General features: G+C 37.4%; 3 protein-coding genes across 3 annotated transcripts; 1 reads left to right on the forward strand and 2 right to left on the reverse strand.

Annotated features, from left to right (window-relative positions):
• Positions 1-5,191: 5,191 nt before the first annotated feature.
• LOC132699068 (calcium/calmodulin-dependent protein kinase type 1-like) lies at positions 5,192-11,671 on the reverse strand. Its single transcript, XM_060665532.1, has 2 exons — positions 10,839-11,671; positions 5,192-7,861 (listed from the first exon to the last, which is right to left on the reverse strand). The coding sequence occupies exons 1-2, from the start codon at positions 11,669-11,671 to the stop codon at positions 7,555-7,557; spliced, it is 1,140 nt and encodes a 379-aa protein (XP_060521515.1). The 3' UTR covers positions 5,192-7,554.
• A 1-nt stretch (position 11,672) lies between these two features.
• LOC132699069 (ankyrin repeat domain-containing protein 40-like) lies at positions 11,673-16,092 on the reverse strand. The gene is made up of 3 exons (XM_060665533.1): positions 15,705-16,092; positions 15,343-15,650; positions 11,673-11,968 (listed from the first exon to the last, which is right to left on the reverse strand). The coding sequence occupies exons 1-3, from the start codon at positions 15,821-15,823 to the stop codon at positions 11,673-11,675; spliced, it is 723 nt and encodes a 240-aa protein (XP_060521516.1). The 5' UTR covers positions 15,824-16,092.
• Positions 16,093-16,231: 139 nt separating this feature from the next.
• On the forward strand, positions 16,232-17,772 carry LOC132699498 (gastrula zinc finger protein XlCGF71.1-like). Its single transcript, XM_060666247.1, has 4 exons — positions 16,232-16,652; positions 16,712-16,879; positions 16,928-17,119; positions 17,179-17,772. Exons 2-4 carry the CDS (start codon positions 16,730-16,732, stop codon positions 17,554-17,556), a joined length of 720 nt encoding a protein of 239 aa, XP_060522230.1. The 5' UTR covers positions 16,232-16,652; positions 16,712-16,729; the 3' UTR covers positions 17,557-17,772.
• The last annotated feature ends 98 nt before the right edge of the window (positions 17,773-17,870 follow it).

The following is a 17,870-nucleotide window of genomic DNA, read 5'->3' on the forward strand; positions in this document are numbered from 1 at the left end:
ATATATATATATATATATATATATATATAAATATTGTTCCACCTACAGATGGCGCTGATACGGACATGGACAGTGATGTATCTGATGACGATCGCGAAGATAATTTCTGAGGAATTTACATTTGAACGACAACAGTGAAATCGACAACGATAACAAATTATCTAAACTGTAGTCTCTAATAGGAAAGCAAAATGAAAATTTTAAAAAAATCGGTGGTCTGGATGAACATATAAGTATCCACTAGAGCATGATACCGCATTATGGTAAACATTTTGCGAAGGGAAAATCCGTTCAGCATCAAAAACTGGATAATGTTCACTAATAGTGGATATAGGCTCAGTTTTGATATATACATTGGGGAAAAAAATCACTATCAAAAGCAAACAGATTCATTTGATTTAGGTGGTGCTTTAGTATTGAACATTGACTGGAATTCCTCCAACTCAAGGATATAAAATCTTCATGGACAATTATTTTATTTGTATAAAGTTACCGGAGCTCTTTTTTTGCTTTAAGATGCTGCGTCACAAGTACTATTAGAGTTTACAGATCAAAGATCAAAGAAAAACGTGGAATGTCTACGTTTTCGTATACTGAAAAGGTAGTTTTGCAATGGAAACTTGTTACGGCAGGATCCAATCTGGAATCTACTGAAATAAAAAATACTGCTGTAAAATTTTTGAAACTTACAATAAAGGTACGGGAGTGGTCGACAGGCTGGGTTGGTTAGTCTCCATCTACCAATGCAAAATGCGTTGCTTTAAGCCTGTCTAGGACAAACGGCCAGAAATCTAATAAAATAATTTTTTTTTAGAGGACTATTCAGAAAATGAAAAAAGATGCTGACAGAATGCAAAGTTTGTATTAAATGCCAAAAATTATTTTATTTTTTGTTTCCCATATGCATAATGTTCGATTGACAAAAAAGAGTAAAAACATGTTTATTTAACCCTACCTATACCATAATGAGAAAAGAAAATGAAACTTCCAACTTTTATGACTTTATGCACTGTTAACTAAATTGATTTTAAGTTTTCGTACCCTGGACGCCACTCATGAAGAGTGTAGGTGAAACTTTCGAGCAGTCACACTATTTTCTTTCATTACTTTTTTTTTAATCTTATAATTTCGAAATATATTTTTGAAATTCTGAAAACCAATCCAATAAGGATAAGTAAAAATAAATGGGGTGTCCTATTTAAGATAATTAAGTAGCGTTCCAACTTCATGTAAGAATTCTACGCACAAAATACGAATGGGTCTCAAAATGAATCATTTTCAGCCAGTTGTTACGGGACGGCATTTACAACGAAAATCGGCCACACCGTATAACGTACAAAAAGTAACGTGACGGCGAGAAAATCGTTTGCCGCGCATACTATAAATAAATACATAACCCTAATTCGTATGATTTTCTTCACCGCGTAGATAAGTACAACGACGAGAGATTGAAAATAATTTGCGACGTAAAACAATTTTCTTTACAGACGGACGGACCGTCGTGAATACGAGGAACATATTGTCCATTTAAGCCTTAAGTACAAGTACGGTACATCTAGTTCGTATGTTGTTAAGTGTCAGCCTTAAATACACATTAAAACACCCTCTTGTAAGTGAATATGATATGATATATATCAACACGGTTTAAATTTAAATATACGTCGATATGATTTTCCAAATTAGTCCGAAACGTTTGGGTTGTGTGCCGTGCTAACGAAAAGGCACACAGTTCTGTGTACGAGCGATTGTTGACCGAGTAAACTTTTAATCATAAGGAACAGAACAACAACGTTACAGGGAGCAAAAAATACAATTTATGAACATTTAAAAAGAGTGCATCGTAGCTGTCTGTTAGTACCCGATCCAGCTCAGGAAAGTAATGAAAATTAATTATCAGCCCCATAATTCGATTAGGAGCGTTGCTTCTACTACTGCTAAGCTTAAAAGTGGTATTTTCACTTTTCACTTTTGAAATTATTGTTATAATATACATATTCATTTTTAATGTAATTTTTTTTTAGTTATGATTTTGACAAAACCTAATAATTAATACGTAACAGGTATTCATTATAACTCAATAAATACGTTTTTCGTTTAGTTTATTCTTACTACGTCTCAATTATTTAATTTCACCTGGTCAGCGACCGTTAGAAAATTAATGATTTCTTATCTTAAATGTGGTATCTACGTCTAATTAAGTTACCACATCGCCAACGACCGATAGAAAATAAATAATTACTTGTCTTAAAAGCCTGATACCAGTCTCTTTTTGCTAAGTTATAGAAAAAAGGTAATCTTCGTACTATAAAATTTTAAGTTAAGTCCTGGAATGACAATAAATCACAATAGTTTGCTATTTCGTTAATTGGAGGATCTAACCTTAAAATCAATTTTCTCCGTTCTACCTTTTAAACTTTTAAGCTTAGCAGGACTTTGAACATGGGCACAACAAAGTACATACTAACCCTTGTGAAAGAATGAAAATCTGAATACTAAAGGCAGCCGACATGAAGAGACTACAGGAATTTGAGATGTGGATGTATGATCTGTTCATAGATATACGTGACCAATACTTTTGAACGGATTATCCAAGGGTGGTCATTAACAATGCAACCTGATTATTATTATTAATGAATTAAATAATAATCTTGTTGCATTGGATGTTAATGACCACCCTTGGATAATCTGTTCAAAATAAATTGGTCCTTTTCTTATATCTATGAACAGACCATACCAGGGAATATTGAGGAATTCATGGGCAGGAAAAGTGGAAGTTAAGCAGCAATCAAGAGAAGAAAACTGCTGCACATGGGACATGTCACGAGGAGAGGAAAATATCGAACGCAGGGAAAAATCCAAGGGAAAAAGATCTGTAAGAAGTAGACGAAATTCACGTCTGAGGAACTTTAGGGAGTAGTTCGAATGCGGTAACAACGGACTCAAAAATAAGAGTTGTCCTGACGATTGCGAACCAAAGCCAAGTTAAAAGTTTAGTCGGTACCGGTGGACGCTTTGCGCGTGCGCAGTAAGAAAGAAATTAGGTAATAAGGCACGTAGAAAAATGTCGAAATTAGACATTTCTTGAGACAAAAGCGGAGAAAATAAGAAAAGAGGCCGGCGGCGGCTGATTTGGAAAATCACGTTGGTTGCGTCTCCTTTTTTTTTAGCACACATTTAGTTAAAGCTTGCCTAGGCGGCATGTTCACGACGCAAACATTTACGGGAACTGCGTCGGCTTCCCGCCCGGCACGTCAACTTAGGTTTAAAGTAGTTTTTACACGGAATGTAGGTAGATAGAGAACGGGTAAAGACCGTTTAGGGCGAGCACGTGGCAGTGACGTCATCTGACCCACTCAGTTTCAAGCATAAGATGAGTGGAACAAGTGAATTAAGATTTCGACAAACCTATCACACTTAAAAAAGCAAAATGAGCCTTTCATTTGCTTATATTCCCACGACAGATAAGTTTTTAGAGTTCGTTAATAATTGATCCGTATATATTCAATATTGATAATGTCGGAAAGCAGCGATGCGGGTAATTTTAATTGCAATACAATCCCGTTCATCCGAAATAAAACTATTAAAAAAACTAAAAAACAAAAAAAAAACGGAATAAATAAGAACTAAAAGTTCAGATTTTCACAAAATTATATATTTTGACATGACAATGTGACATTTGATAAAGACACGGTGTTGTCGAAAAAATTGTCAAGTCAAAATATATAATTTCGTGAGAATCTGAACTTTTAGTTCTTATTTATTTTGATAAATGGATTTTCATCAAGTAAAAGCCTCCTCAGTTAAAAAAAAAACAAAAACGGATGATTATTTAAAAAAATCGAAAAAGAAATAAATATAAATGAAAAAAAAAATTGATGAATCATACATTCAGAAAAACCGGAAATATACCCTTGTCAGAATGCTTGCGCAAAAAATACGGTGAAGAAGCAAATAAAAGGCTATACGAAGCTTCGTCAAGAAATTGGAGTTTGGGGTATTTGTTGAATTCTGAAAACGGAAAAGTTTTCGTTTTTTTTTGGATACTTTTCAAACATTCTGAATGGCGCTCAAAACGAGACTTAATCAATGCAAATGTAGGCGTGATTCAAAACCATATTAAAAGTTTTCCTAAATTTGAATCGCATTAAACAAGACCTCACAATCATAATAGAAGATATCTACATCCGAAAATGTTTAATTTGTACTAGCTTCGTTGCGAGGGAAACAATAAAATATTGAAAATATATGAAGATGAGGAAATATATAAATAAATAAATAAAATAAATAATAAAATAAACTTGATGTCTAGTGTCTTCAGTAACATCTACAATATTTTGTTTACACGTGTTATTACATCCAAAGGTACTCGAGAAAAGGTACACATAATGTGGTTAAAAATTGTTCAAACTTTGGAAAATAATGTGGAAATCATAGATCACAAAGTTTCAATATCAGAACATTCGTTTTTTACCAAAGATTATTAAAACCATCGGAAAAGTATAACTTGTAAATGAAATGAGACAAGATTTTGTTTCAACAAAATTATTAGAAGGTGCATTTTTAAAATGGTAAAGAAATGAACCGTATAAAATTTTCTATAAGACACGAATGAGAATGGAAATTTTAAAGATCTCATTTCTTCAAATCCATTTCACACCCACAAAACGTAATGTAGTTTAAAAATGTTTTTATCGCATAAATTATGTTTCCGAAGTGTAAAATAAATTCGGTATTTTTTTTTTCAATTTACAGGGTCTCAAATTAGGTAGAGCAGACTTGGCACTTTCAAATTTTGTAACGAACCCGGTTGTTAATTTCAAGTGACCCAACTCCATTCTTGATAAGAAAACGGATATTATTCAATTAATAATAAGAACTATTAATTTAGTTTTTGCCGGTAATTAATATCCAAACCCAAAAAATATCTTGGTTTGAAGATACACGGAATTTCAAGTTAAAGGCTCAACTGAGTGAGTACGTCACGCACCTGAACTATGTGTTCATTCGCAGCAAACATAACCTCAATTTGCGGCGAATTATTCAGTCTGAATAGGCCATTATCGGACTTTTTTCAACTGCTACGAAATTTTTAAGAATCATTAAAAATTGCGTGTTAAAAACGTAGTCAGAAAGGTTTCGTTCCCTAAGATTATTAAAAACCGTCGGAAAGGTTTAACTTATTGCAAATGAAATAAGACATGACTGAAAATGAAAGTTTTAAAGGTCTGAATTTATTACCACATCGGAATCTTTTTAATTGCATAAATTATGTTTTTCGAAGTGTTTTAACTCATTACTGGCCGCTGACGTAGTAATAGGTCATTTTTTGTCCGAACTTCAGTAGCCGCTGACGTAATAACACGTTATTTTTTATTTAAAATCCAGTAGCCGCCGACGTACTAGTACAGAATAACTTTGTGCCAACAGCGGATTTATTTTGAGTATTTTTTTTATCAGTTTTTAAATATAGATTAATTTATTATTTAACCTGCTTTATAATGGAATAAGACGATTTTGAATGGAATAATATTAGCAATGAAACAACTACACACTGGTCCTAAAATTTTGGGAAATGATGGTGTTAAAGTGTTTCCAAAAAAATCCAGAAAATATACAAGATACAGTGGATTTGTTTAATGGCCATGATTTTTTTAAATTATTAGTAAAGGAAACAAACAGGTATCATATGCAAAATATTCACAGATATAAATCCGTGAAAAAGATTAAACAATGGACAGATACAACAATAGCCGAAATGAAGAAGTTTCTTGGTTTGAATATTTTAACGGGGCAGGTAAGAAAAACTAGTGTGGTCTACTGATCTACATATTGAACCGCGATTTTTTGGCAAAGTTATGCCTCGAAATAAGTTTGGACAAATATTGCAATCATTACATTTTTGTAATAATGATGAAACGCCAGAAAACGCAGATCGGCTCTTCAAAATTGAACTAATAACAGAATATCTTTCAAATAAATTTGGCACAGTTTATAAACCCAAACAAAAATCTTTCATTGGATGAGACAACGATACCCCACAGAGGTCGTTTAAGTTTTCGAGTCTACAATCCAGGCAAGATAATTAAGTATGGTATGCTTGTCAGAATGTTATGCGAATCGCAAAGTGCCGACATAACGAACTTTAAATTCCACAACGGAAGTGGACAAAAGTTGCAAAATCTTTTACATGGGTAACTATTATAATAGTGTTGAATTAGCAGAGCATTTGCTTTCCAGGAAGAAAAGAATATGTGGTACAAGTAGAGAAAATCGTGGGTTACCTCAAGATATAAAAAAAAAATAAGTTAAAAAGAGGCCATCATGTTTTCCGAAAAAAAAAAAAATTTAATTCATGTAAAACTGGTGAAATTATGAAAAAAACAGTAAGTATTATACATTACAATAGGTATATAAACCGTGTCGTTATAATCTTATTATAAGAAAAAGTCTCAAATGGACGAAAAAGGCTTTTATGTTTATGTTGAAATGCGCATTATTTAATTCATTTGTGATATACAAGAAATCGAACCCGGCATATTTACCTCTTATTTACTAGAAGTTGCTAGCAAGCAGGCTTGTAAAACTTAAAAGTTCGGGAAAAATTTTTTTCCACAGAAACGGTGCAAATTTTGCAAAATTCACGGCATAAGGAGAGGAACTTGCTTTATGTGCGGATATTGTGAAATTCCTCTATGTGTTGGGAAAATGTTTTAAGGACTACCACATAAAAAAAAAGATTAGAAATGTACTTTTCAAATTAAGTACTTTTTTGACCGAATAATTGTTTGAATTGTTTGTTTTATAGGAATAAACGTATATTATTATTTTGTTTATAACTTTGATCTCGTTTAACCCTTAAAGAATCAATGGCATTAATTTAAACATAATACATGATATAAATTTTAGCGGCTCTTGGCTTTGTATTGCGGCGGATAATGCCGGTATTCAAACGTTCGAAATGCAAATGCAATGCGGTTCTGCGGCCAGTTATGAGTTAAACACGTGTAGAATAAATTCGATATTGTTTTTTCAATTTGCAGCATCTCAAATTAGCTAGAGCGGACTTGCGCATTAATTCAATTAATAATAGGAACTATTAATTTAATTAACCCCGGTAATTAATATCCAAACCCTTAAGTATCGCGGTCTGAAGATACATGGACTTTCGAAATAATTATTCTTTGGGTATTGGGTATAATTATTCTTTGGTTAGTGAGGTTCCGTTATTCAGACTGAATGGGCGACTTTTTTCAAGGTCGCAACTGCTACGAAATTTTTAGAAAGATCGCGCTTGACAATTATTGTCATTTTTTAAGGATAATTAAAAATTGCGTAGTCAGATTGTAGAAATTTGCCGAAATGGTGGCGATTAAACGTATGTTTCGCAAAGAGAAAAAAAAACAGATAAATCCATTCTAAAAGGGGGGGCGGGGTCGGAAACTCGGCCGCACACAGTCCCGGACAGAGAGAAAGAAGAGAGAGAATATTTCGTTTTTTTTTTTTTTTTTGCGTTGGCCCTCAAAATTGGAGGGGGGTGAGGGCGGTCGCCGTCGCTCACTGATGTCCCGAAGAAGACGCGCTGCTTCCTCTCGACTGTTCGGCGCTGCCCGGTCCCGACGAAGATCCCGACGCGTTCGGCTGCGGCGACGGGCTCTTCTGTCCGCCACCTCCGCCTCCGCCCCCGCTGCTCAACGCCATCCGCTGCATTTGCCTGATGACTGCGGTTGCGTGGTACGCCTGCCGCCACCGCGACTTGGCGAAGTTCTTTTTCAGCTGCTCGGAGACGGTGCCGTGGATGTTTTTGCTGCTCGCTTCGTTGCCCGAGATCCACGGATGCGCGAGCGCCCTCTTGCAGGTGTACCTGTAACGTATTATATTATAATTATACACGGTGTCGTCGAAATACGTTAGCAAACTTCGGGAGGCGATTCTTTGATTGACTTACCCTACAAGAAGTTTGTAAAACATAGTGAATGGTGCAAAAAAATCGGTTTTGATAAGTATCTGAATAATGCGGGGTGCCGCAGGGTTCGGTATTGGGACCACTGTTGTTTGTATTGTTTGATTGTTATTCAATACATTTTGACACCCACCTAGAGGGTTAATTTTGAAAAAATAAAAATTGTTTTGCTCTATTATCTACTGGCCAACGTCTTTTTTTTTTAATTAAATACCCTATATACTATTAGCTTAAATCGTAGATCAATTTTTTTCCTGATTTCAACAACATATAATTTAATGACATTTAATTTAGCTGTTTTTGATTTCTGGACAATAGCCATATTGTTTAAAAATGGTCAAGTCTGCCTTGACAGCCTTGAATCCTAGTAACATTTTTTGTGGGTATACTTAAAAAATAAAAATTATTATAATAGGCCTAAAAGTTTGCAAGTGATAAGAGAAAGACTTAATATCGTTTTACAAAATCTTAACAGAGAAAACCCTGACCTTAACACCTCGCATATTAATAGGAAATTGCAACCTCAAACTTTTTTTTTAGAGATGACTTCAATTTTTTGAGCAAACATGTTTTTTTTGCCATAAAAAAGATACTCAACTCAACTCAAACTGGCTCGCATTTTACTCCGTACCTGCTTATATATTGTTTGAGGTGGGCGGAGCTAAATGAAAGATATAACCATCGTCTCGGACGACTGATCCTCATATTGGTGACAGGTAGTCACGGTTAAGATTGATAGGTACAGAAATCTATAAACAACCTAACGATCTTAACTGCGACTCAGATCTAGAAGGTCTATAAACAGCCTAACAATCTTAACCGCGACTCAAGTATCGAGGGTATAGAAATCTATAAACAACCTAATGATCCTAACCACGACTCGGGTCTAGAGGGTATTGAAATCTATAAGCAACCTAACGATCTTAATCGCGGCTCAGGTCTAGAAAGTATAGAAATCGATAAACAACCTAACGATTTTAACCGCGGCTCAGGTCTAGAAGGTATAGAAATCTATAAACAACATAACAATTTTAACCGCGACTCAAGTCGAGAGGGCATAGAAATCTATAAAGAACCTACCGATCTTAACCGCGACTCAGATCTAGAAGGCATAGAAATCTATAAACAACCTAACGATCTTAATCGCGGCTCAGGTCTAGAAAGTATAGAAATCGATAAACAACCTAACGATTTTAACCGCGGCTCAGGTCTAGAAGGTATAGAAATCTATAAACAACATAACAATTTTAACCGCGACTCAAGTCTAGAGGGCATAGAAATCTATAAAGAACCTATCGATCTTAATCGCGACTCAGGTCTAGAAGGCACAGAAATCTATAAACAACCTAACAATTTTAACCGCGACTCAAGTCTAGAGGGCATAGAAATCTATAAAGAACTTACCGATCTTAATCGCGACTCAGGTCTAGAAGGCATAGAAATCTATAAACAACCTAACTATCTTAACCGCGACTCAGGTCTAGAAATCTATAAACAACCTAACGATTTTAACCGCGACTCAGGTCTAGAAGGTATAGAAATCTATAAACAACCTAACAATTTTAACCGCGACTCAAGTCTAGAGGGCATAGAAATCTATAAAGAACCTACCGATCTTAACCGCGACTCAGGTCTAGAAGGCATAGAAATCTATAAACAACCTAACTATCTTAACCGCGACTCAGGTCTAGAAATCTATAAACAACCTAACGATTTTAACCGCGACTCAGGTCTAGAAGGTATAGAAATCTATAAACAACCTAACAATTTTAACCGCGACACAAGTCTAGAGGGCATAGAAATCTATAAAGAACCTATCGATCTTAATCGCGACTCAGGTCTAGAAGGCACAGAAATTTATAAACAACCTAACAATTTTAACCGCGACTCAAGTCTAGAGGGCATAGAAATCTATAAAGAACCTACCGATCTTAATCGCGACTCAGGTCTAGAAGGCATAGAAATCTATAAACAACCTAACTATCTTAACCGCGACTCAGGTCTAGAAATCTATAAACAACCTAACGATTTTAACCGCGACTCAGGTCTAGAGGGCATAGAAATCTATAAAGAACTTACCGATCTTAACCGCGACTCAGGTCTAGAAGGCATAGAAATCTATAAACAACCTAACTATCTTAACCGCGACTCAGGTCTAGAAATCTATAAACAACCTAACGGTTTTAACCGCGACTCAGGTCTAGAAGGTATAGAAATCTATAAACAACCTAACAATTTTAACCGCGACTCAAGTCTAGAGGGCATAGAAATCTATAAAGAACCTACCGATCTTAATCGCGACTCAGGTCTAGAAGGCACAGAAATCTATAAACAACCTAACTACCTACCGATTTTAACCGCGACTCAGGTCTAGGAAGGTATAGAAATCCCATCGATCTTAATCGCGACTCAGATCTAGAAATCTATATACAACCTAACGATCTTAACCGCGACTCAGTTCTCTACCTGTCACCAATATGAGAATCAGTCGTCCGAGACGATGTGTATGCCCCTCATTTAGCTCCGCTTCCCCCCTCAAACAATATATAAGCAACTACAGTGTAAAATGCGAGTCAGTTTCAGTCAAGCTCTGAAGAAGCCAACAGGATGATTGGCGAAACGTCAGCAATTTCGACTCAGCAAAAACCGACGCAGGAGGAATCCAGAAGTTTTGTAAAAAGTATTACAGTAGCCTGTGGAAGTTTCTTTGGAAAAAAAAATAAGATTAACAATTTACGGTGAGAATTTAAAGTTTTTTTGTTACTTAATTTTAAGCTTTTAAAAAAAATTACAAGGTTAGCAATAAGTGCGGTAAATTTTATTGGCAAATCAGGAAAAAGTTATCGAAGAAGTTCAGCAGTATATGATTACGGGTTACCGTTTGTCGACGTTGACGCAGATCAGGTTCCGAATAAAGTCCTTGGCCGAGTCGCTGATCTCGTCCCAGTAGGGCGAGTCGAACTCGAACTCGCCCTTGAGTATTTGCGCGAACAGGTTGACGTCGTTCTCGTCGTAAAACGGCGGATAGCCGCACAGCAGGATGTACGAGATGACGCCGATGCTCCACACATCGATCGCCTTGCCGTAGGGCTTCTGCGCGAGCACCTCGGGCGCCACGTAGCCGGGGGTGCCGCAAGCGGTCGCCATTATACCTCCGTCCTCCATCTTGGACAGGCCGAAGTCGCTGATCATGATCTTGCTGTCGCGATCCGGACTGTAGTAGAGCAGGTTCTCCGGTTTGAGGTCGCGATGGACCACGCCCTGCTGGTGCATGTAGTCGACCGCCTCGAGCACCTGCCGTATCAAGTGGGCAGCGTCTTTCTCCGTATATGAACCTTTCTCGACGATCCGGTCGAACAGTTCGCCGCCGGTCACCAGTTCCATGATCAGATAGACCTTGTTCTTGTCCTCGAACGTTTCGAGCAGCTGCACGATGTTGGGATGCTTGAGCTTGCGCAGGATCATGATCTCGTTCTCCAGCGAGTCTTCTTTGCCCTTGAGCGCCTTCTTATCGATTATCTTGACGGCGTAGAGCTGGCCCGGTTTCTCTTTGCTCTCTGCGAGCCGCACCTCGGAGAAGGCGCCCGTGCCCAGCATCTCCTTCAGGTGGTACTTTTCTTCGAGCATCGCGCGATCGCACTCTTTCGCCCCCCCGCCGCCTCCGCCGCCGCCGTTTTTGCGCGTTTTTTTCTCTTTACCGAAAAGCGGCATCCTAGTACAAGATGGTTTGGTCCTTGCACGTGCCAATGCTTTGGTACGGATTGCCCGATTCGCCTCCTCTGAGTACCAGCTCGAGCGCTTGGTAGTCCGTCAGACGTTTGACGTCGTTGTCGGTGCGCAGGCGCGTATCAGGCAGCTTCCTGACGCGTTCCACTAGCGACTCTGCCACGCCCAGCTCCTCACAACACGTCTTCAATAGGGAGTCGTAGGTTAATTTCCACCTGGGCAGCTCTACTTCGATAAAGTCGGGATCGGGGGACGCGTGAATTTTCACCTTCAGCACCAAATCTGAAACGAAACGTTTTCGTCCGAATCGACGCTTCGATTAGCGCAATTAGCGCCCGGGCAGTTCGTCCTCGTGTCCCATGAAACCGCATTCGATGTGGATTTTTTACGTCGAATCCAGTAGCGTGGTCAGTTTATTTCTATGCGAAACCGTTTTTAAACGCTCTTTTATGTTTGTTAATGCGTTTCTTGAAGGATCTACCTGTTTGTCCGATATAAATTTTTGGGATTTTGGACATTTCATTTTATTGTTTTTTAAATATTTTCCTATTGTGTTGTTAGTTCTGAAAGCTATTTTTAAACAACATTTTGACAAATATTTTGAAACTTTTTCGTTAGGTTCTCCTATGTATGTAATTGTTTTAAATTGTTCGTGAACTTTATTAGGTTTTTTAAGTTTCATAGTTCATTCTTACAGCTTAACCGGGTCTTTCCTTAATTCGTATCAGTTAGTCACTTTCTTATATCTATGAACAGACTTTAAACTTATATTGACCTAACGGCATGTGATTTCAAATAGACAGATACAAATGATGGTTTTATTTCTACTCATTTCTTAGAAATGCTAGGGTGTTTAATATACCGGGTGACACAAGAAAGTGGGAACACTCTATGTCTTTGAAATGGCGTTTTCAAATTTGGAAGGGTTAATATAGATCGAATGTCCAATTTTTTGATAATACGTAGACAATGGTTGCACTTCCGGTTTGAGCGGAAACGACAGAAAATTTCTAATTTTAAATGGCGCAACGTATTTTTTTTTCTTGCATTTTTGGTTAGGATCATTCTGCGTAGGATGGGACGGTTTTTCTCTTTCTTTTTTTTTGTTTTTTAAAATTTTTATTTAATTTTTGAAAATTGCGTATAGGAGGGTAAACACTATTTACCGGGTCACCTGGTCGTGGGAACATTTGTAAATGAAACTTTACTTGTCTAATGGCAAATAGCATTTAGTGTAATTAACTATTAATTTTTTAGAATAACCTAATTTTTTCGAATAGCGCCTTTTAAAACCGGTACTTTTTTGCAACAATTTGACACCAAAATTTTCAAAATCCGTTAAAAAATAAGCTCGCAGGGAGGTTTTATAAAAACAAAATATTACTATTCATCATCAAGTTGGCACGATTGAAAATTCTGACATTTTGTACATTTTGAATTTTATTTTATTTTTAAAAATTTTTTTTTTCTTTCTGCTGTATGAGCTTGTCGAGGGTTTCTTCTGCATTTCTAATCTTACCGACTTGATCATTAATGATGAATAGAAGCAAAGCGAACTAAGTAATGTTTTGTTTTTATAAAAATGTATTTGCTTATCTGGTTTTTTCCTTCCTGTGAGCTTATTTTTTAACGGATTTTGAAAATTTTGGTGTTAAAATGTTGCAAACAAAGTGCCGGTTTTAAAAAGTTTTTTTTCCTACTGGGGTGCTTTTTGAAAAAACTAAGTTATCCTAAAAAATTAATAGTTCATTACATTTTTTTTTCATTTACAATTTTTCTTATGATCAGGCGACCTGATAAATAGTATTTATGATGGTCACAGCCTCAACACAATTTTTTTTTATTTTAATTAAATTAAACTGTCCTCTCCTTCCAACGCCACTTTACAAATTTCATATCGCTATCTTTAGCCGTTTAAAACTTATAGTGTTCCCACTTTCTTGTGTCACTCGGTATTTATAACAAGATAAGCAAGACGTTTTGGCCCACGTTGGTCCAAATTTTTTGAAGCTGTAATAAAGGTATTGTTATTCGAAAACTCCACGATATACATCAATATCTTAAAAATTTATTATACATTATTAAAAAAGATAATCAAAACGAGAACCTAGATATTAAAGCAATTATTTGAAACGATAAGAAACTTCAAAATTATTTCAAATTAGCATTTTTTTCAAATCTGAACATAATGCTTTAAATTTATGAAGCTGAAAACTACACGCAGTTTCAATCCTCTCCAAAGCTTTCAGAATAACACGAGGTTGCATTCGTAAACTTTCAAAAGCTACTTCAGGAGCTCTCCGAAAACCAAAAAAAAAAAACTACAGAACACTTCTACTTTTGGTCATGATAAAAGAAAAAAATATGCAAAGCAATCGCACACGCCTAAATCATTCACAAAAAAATGTAATAAAAAAATAATTAACTATGCGATGGACATGTATTTAAATAGGTTAAAATTATGAGTAGCGGAATGTCACTTAATGTCACATGATCTTATTGTATCAATCCCATATACCGTGATGGCTTTATATTTTAGTTTTATACTATGCTGTACTTTTGGATCACATGATCTAAGGAAACTATGTAAAATAAAAGTACTTTGTTACCGGGTTGCGCTACGACCAGACGTGTTCTTTATTAACCTGTCTCCTTAAGTTAAACAACAAAATAAACACTTAAGGAATTTTTTACTTTAAGGTTAAATTTGTATCCCATTCGAAACCTCGTCCAAAGAAATATAGAAAAAGCGATGAAATAATAAATCTCAATCTCCACAATAATATCACAGAGATCTGAGGAGCCACCGAAGCAGCTTTTGAACTTTTGCCGATTAAGATTCTGAAAGCTTCGGAGAGGATTGAAACTGTGTATTCAAACAGTTTTTTTCAGTTTATAAATTAAAATAATTATGTTCGTATTTGCAATTTAACAACTTTTACGTTCATCATTTTAAGCAATTGTTTTAATGTATAGGTTCCCGTTTTGGTTTACCTTTTTTAATAATATAAATGTGAACAATGTGAAATGCCACCAAAAAAATTTTTAATATTAAAGTAAGTTGGCTTAAAAATTCCAGTTTATACGATATTTAAACCAACAGGGAAAGCACCTCGTAACCTAAATATAAAAAAAAATTAAGAGGCATTCAGAAAATTGCGTGAATATAAATACCTAGGACTACAACTATCTCTGGAAAACTAGGTGCAATAAAAAGATGTTCTCATCGACTTGGTGAAAAAACAAGACAGTTGCTATATAATAGCTTCGTAGAGCCACACCTGGGATACTAGTCCTGCTAAATAGATTAGAAAGGCTACAAAGTAAAGCCCTTAAAGTAATAGCCAAGAACCCTACATAAGCTTGCCTTATTTAAAAATATGAAAACTTAAGACACTAGACCAAACAAAATTAATTTACTTAATGCTTAATAATGGACAGTGTTACAGCTACAGCAAAATACCACAAACTGTATTAAAGGACACTACTAAGAAAATGTGTCATAACCTCAAGGCCTTTATATGAAAACTAATATTATTAGATATTACAATGTTATATTTATATGTTCTGTTCTGTTTCTATTGTTATTAAAAAAATAGGACGATTACTCATACCAATTTGCATTATAGTTTATGGTGTTAATCGCTGGCACATACCTTCATTTTGCATAACAGGCAAAACAGCGTTTGGCATACTAAGTAGATCGGGGTGTTTGGTACCGATCGCTTCGAGGTCGACTTTGCCGTTCAGCGGGGCATTTTTCAGATAATTCGGCACGAATTTAAGAGCCGCGGACGCGGGTTCCGCACCTGCCGAGCCGAGCAGCTCGTTGATGTTGCGATAAGTGCACACGTCGCCGGCAGTTTGCCCCTGTACGTTCTCTACAGTTCTGTCCGCGCCATTGTTCAATAACAACCTAACTATTTGTTCGTTGCCCCGTTTACAGGCCCAGTGGAGGGCGGTCCTTTAACAACTTGAAATCGGAACAAAGTAAGGTTATGATACGGACCGTATTTACCAGCCGTTTACTTGATTCCGCGCGTTGACGTCGATATTTCTGGACAGGAGCGCTCGCACCGATTCAACGTCTCCTAGGCATGCCGCTTCGCGCAATTTTTCCTCTAAAATACCGGCCATTTTACACAAAACGCCACCCGAACGATACACATCGCTATCGTCTCTCTTGACATTTTATTCCGCTGTCTTCTTATCTCTCGGGATTTTGACAATATTGACATGCGACAGATGTTTTCGTTTTTTCGCGAGCGCGGTGCAGCTCGCCTGACGATTTTTATTGGAAAGTGCCCGGACCGCGGCGCCGCCACGGCTCTTTAACTTTCATATTTCAAACGTTGCAATAAATGCGCTTCGCAATCGGCGTAAAAATTTATTTTCCGCCGCATGTTCCTTTGAGTTTCGAAAGCTGCCAAATTAAAACGCGCGATGTCGCGACGATCGTCCATTGCACGTTTGCGTTAGCAGTAACGCGTATATTATAAATAAAGAGTATAAGATACAAAGGCAATGTTAAAAAAGGCATGAAAACGGAAATCGCGCGGGACGTACGGTTCAATTCAATTTAAAGTTTTAAATATGTAAAATATTTTTTTATTAAAATAGAAATAAAGTGCTGTTTTTCGTTACAAGCTACTGCAGTATTTTCAGTGTGACGCATTACTTTAAACCGCCATGGCAGTTCTTTAGTACTTGGACCCAAATAATAGATAGCATTCGTAACAGTATCTTCTTCTATCTTATATCTTTGGTCTGTGGAAAGGTCTTCAACCGCAGATAACTGATTGGCGGTTCCGATTATCTTGCTTTTGAGGGATGTTTGTTAACATATTTTGTTGTGACGTTTGGAGGACTCGGAGGGCTATTGAATTTGAAAACATCGGGCCGGTTCGCGTCTAATATGGAGTACGAGATCGTGCCCACTTAGTTCCCGGAGCCGCGATCTAAATTCGTGAGTGTCGCCCGAGATGATGTCCCACGCCAGCCAAAAATAGATTGTTCTTTTTCCAGTGTTATTATATAAAAACGATGTTCCATCACATTGGCCATAACATATTCGACGGTGTCAAACTAGAACCTTTAAACTACTACCTTAACACGGACGACAATTACAGGCCTTACCAGCAATACCAAACCGGAACCGAACCCCCGTACGATGAAACTGCCGAACCCGAACCTGTGAGTCCTTCCTCCCTCGCTAGTCGCAACATTCATTGCTTGTTGTAGCCGCCGGAGTCCGTGACGCGAACCCCTAAAACCGCCGAAGAGAAAAAATCAAAAATGCAAGTGTGCAAGGTATGCCACAGAACGCTGTCCTCGCCATCTAGTTATTACGTGCACATGAAGCAGCATTCGGAAACGAAGCCCTACTGCTGCACAATGTGCGACGCCGCCTTTTGCAGGAAGCCGTATCTCGAAGTAAGTATTACCAAGGTGCCGTGGGTGGTAAGGTTTTGTGGGGGACGTTGCTTTCTTAGGTGCACATGCGAGTCCACACGGGCGAGCGCCCTTACGAGTGCGACGTGTGCAAAAAACGTTTCACGCAGAAGTCGAGTCTCAACACGCACAAGAGGGGCCATTCGGGGCTGAGGCCGTACGCGTGTCAGATATGTCTCAAAAGGTTCACGGTCAAGAGTTACTTGACGGCGCACCAGTGGACCCACGTGTCCGAATCGGGCATCGCTTGCAACGAGTGCGAAATGTCGTTTACGAACAAGAATCAGTACTTGCAGCACATGCGCGTGCACAGCAAGGGCGGGTTCGAGTGCGCAGAGTGCAAGAGGGCTTTCGCGAAGCAGTCGTATCTCATCAGGCACGTGAACAAAGTTCACAAGGGCGCCCCCGAAGACGACTGACTTTCGGGCATTGTACACTTTCGTGGTTCTGTAGAAGCCTCTCCCCATCCAGAGTAGATGATAATAATTATTGTGCTTGCTGCAAGGGACTAGGTCGCAATTTTTTTTTTTTCTCACGTTAAATCGCGGACTGACAGTTTACATTCGCCTCTTTTTCTTTCTTCGTTGTATCGTCGCCGTAGTAAACGTACGTGTAAAAATAAATCATTAAATTATTGTTTACTAGCAAACTTTTTCATTTTCCTTCCGCTCGGGCGTTAAAGCAGCGCGGTGACGTAACGGCGGCGCTCGTTTTCTGTGGTCTACGGTCGAAA

The sequence above is a fragment of the Cylas formicarius genome, unplaced genomic scaffold (assembly GCF_029955315.1).
Source record: "Cylas formicarius isolate icCylForm1 unplaced genomic scaffold, icCylForm1.1 PGA_scaffold_3__17_contigs__length_32017465, whole genome shotgun sequence".
Classification (NCBI taxonomy): Eukaryota; Metazoa; Arthropoda; class Insecta; order Coleoptera; family Brentidae; genus Cylas; species Cylas formicarius.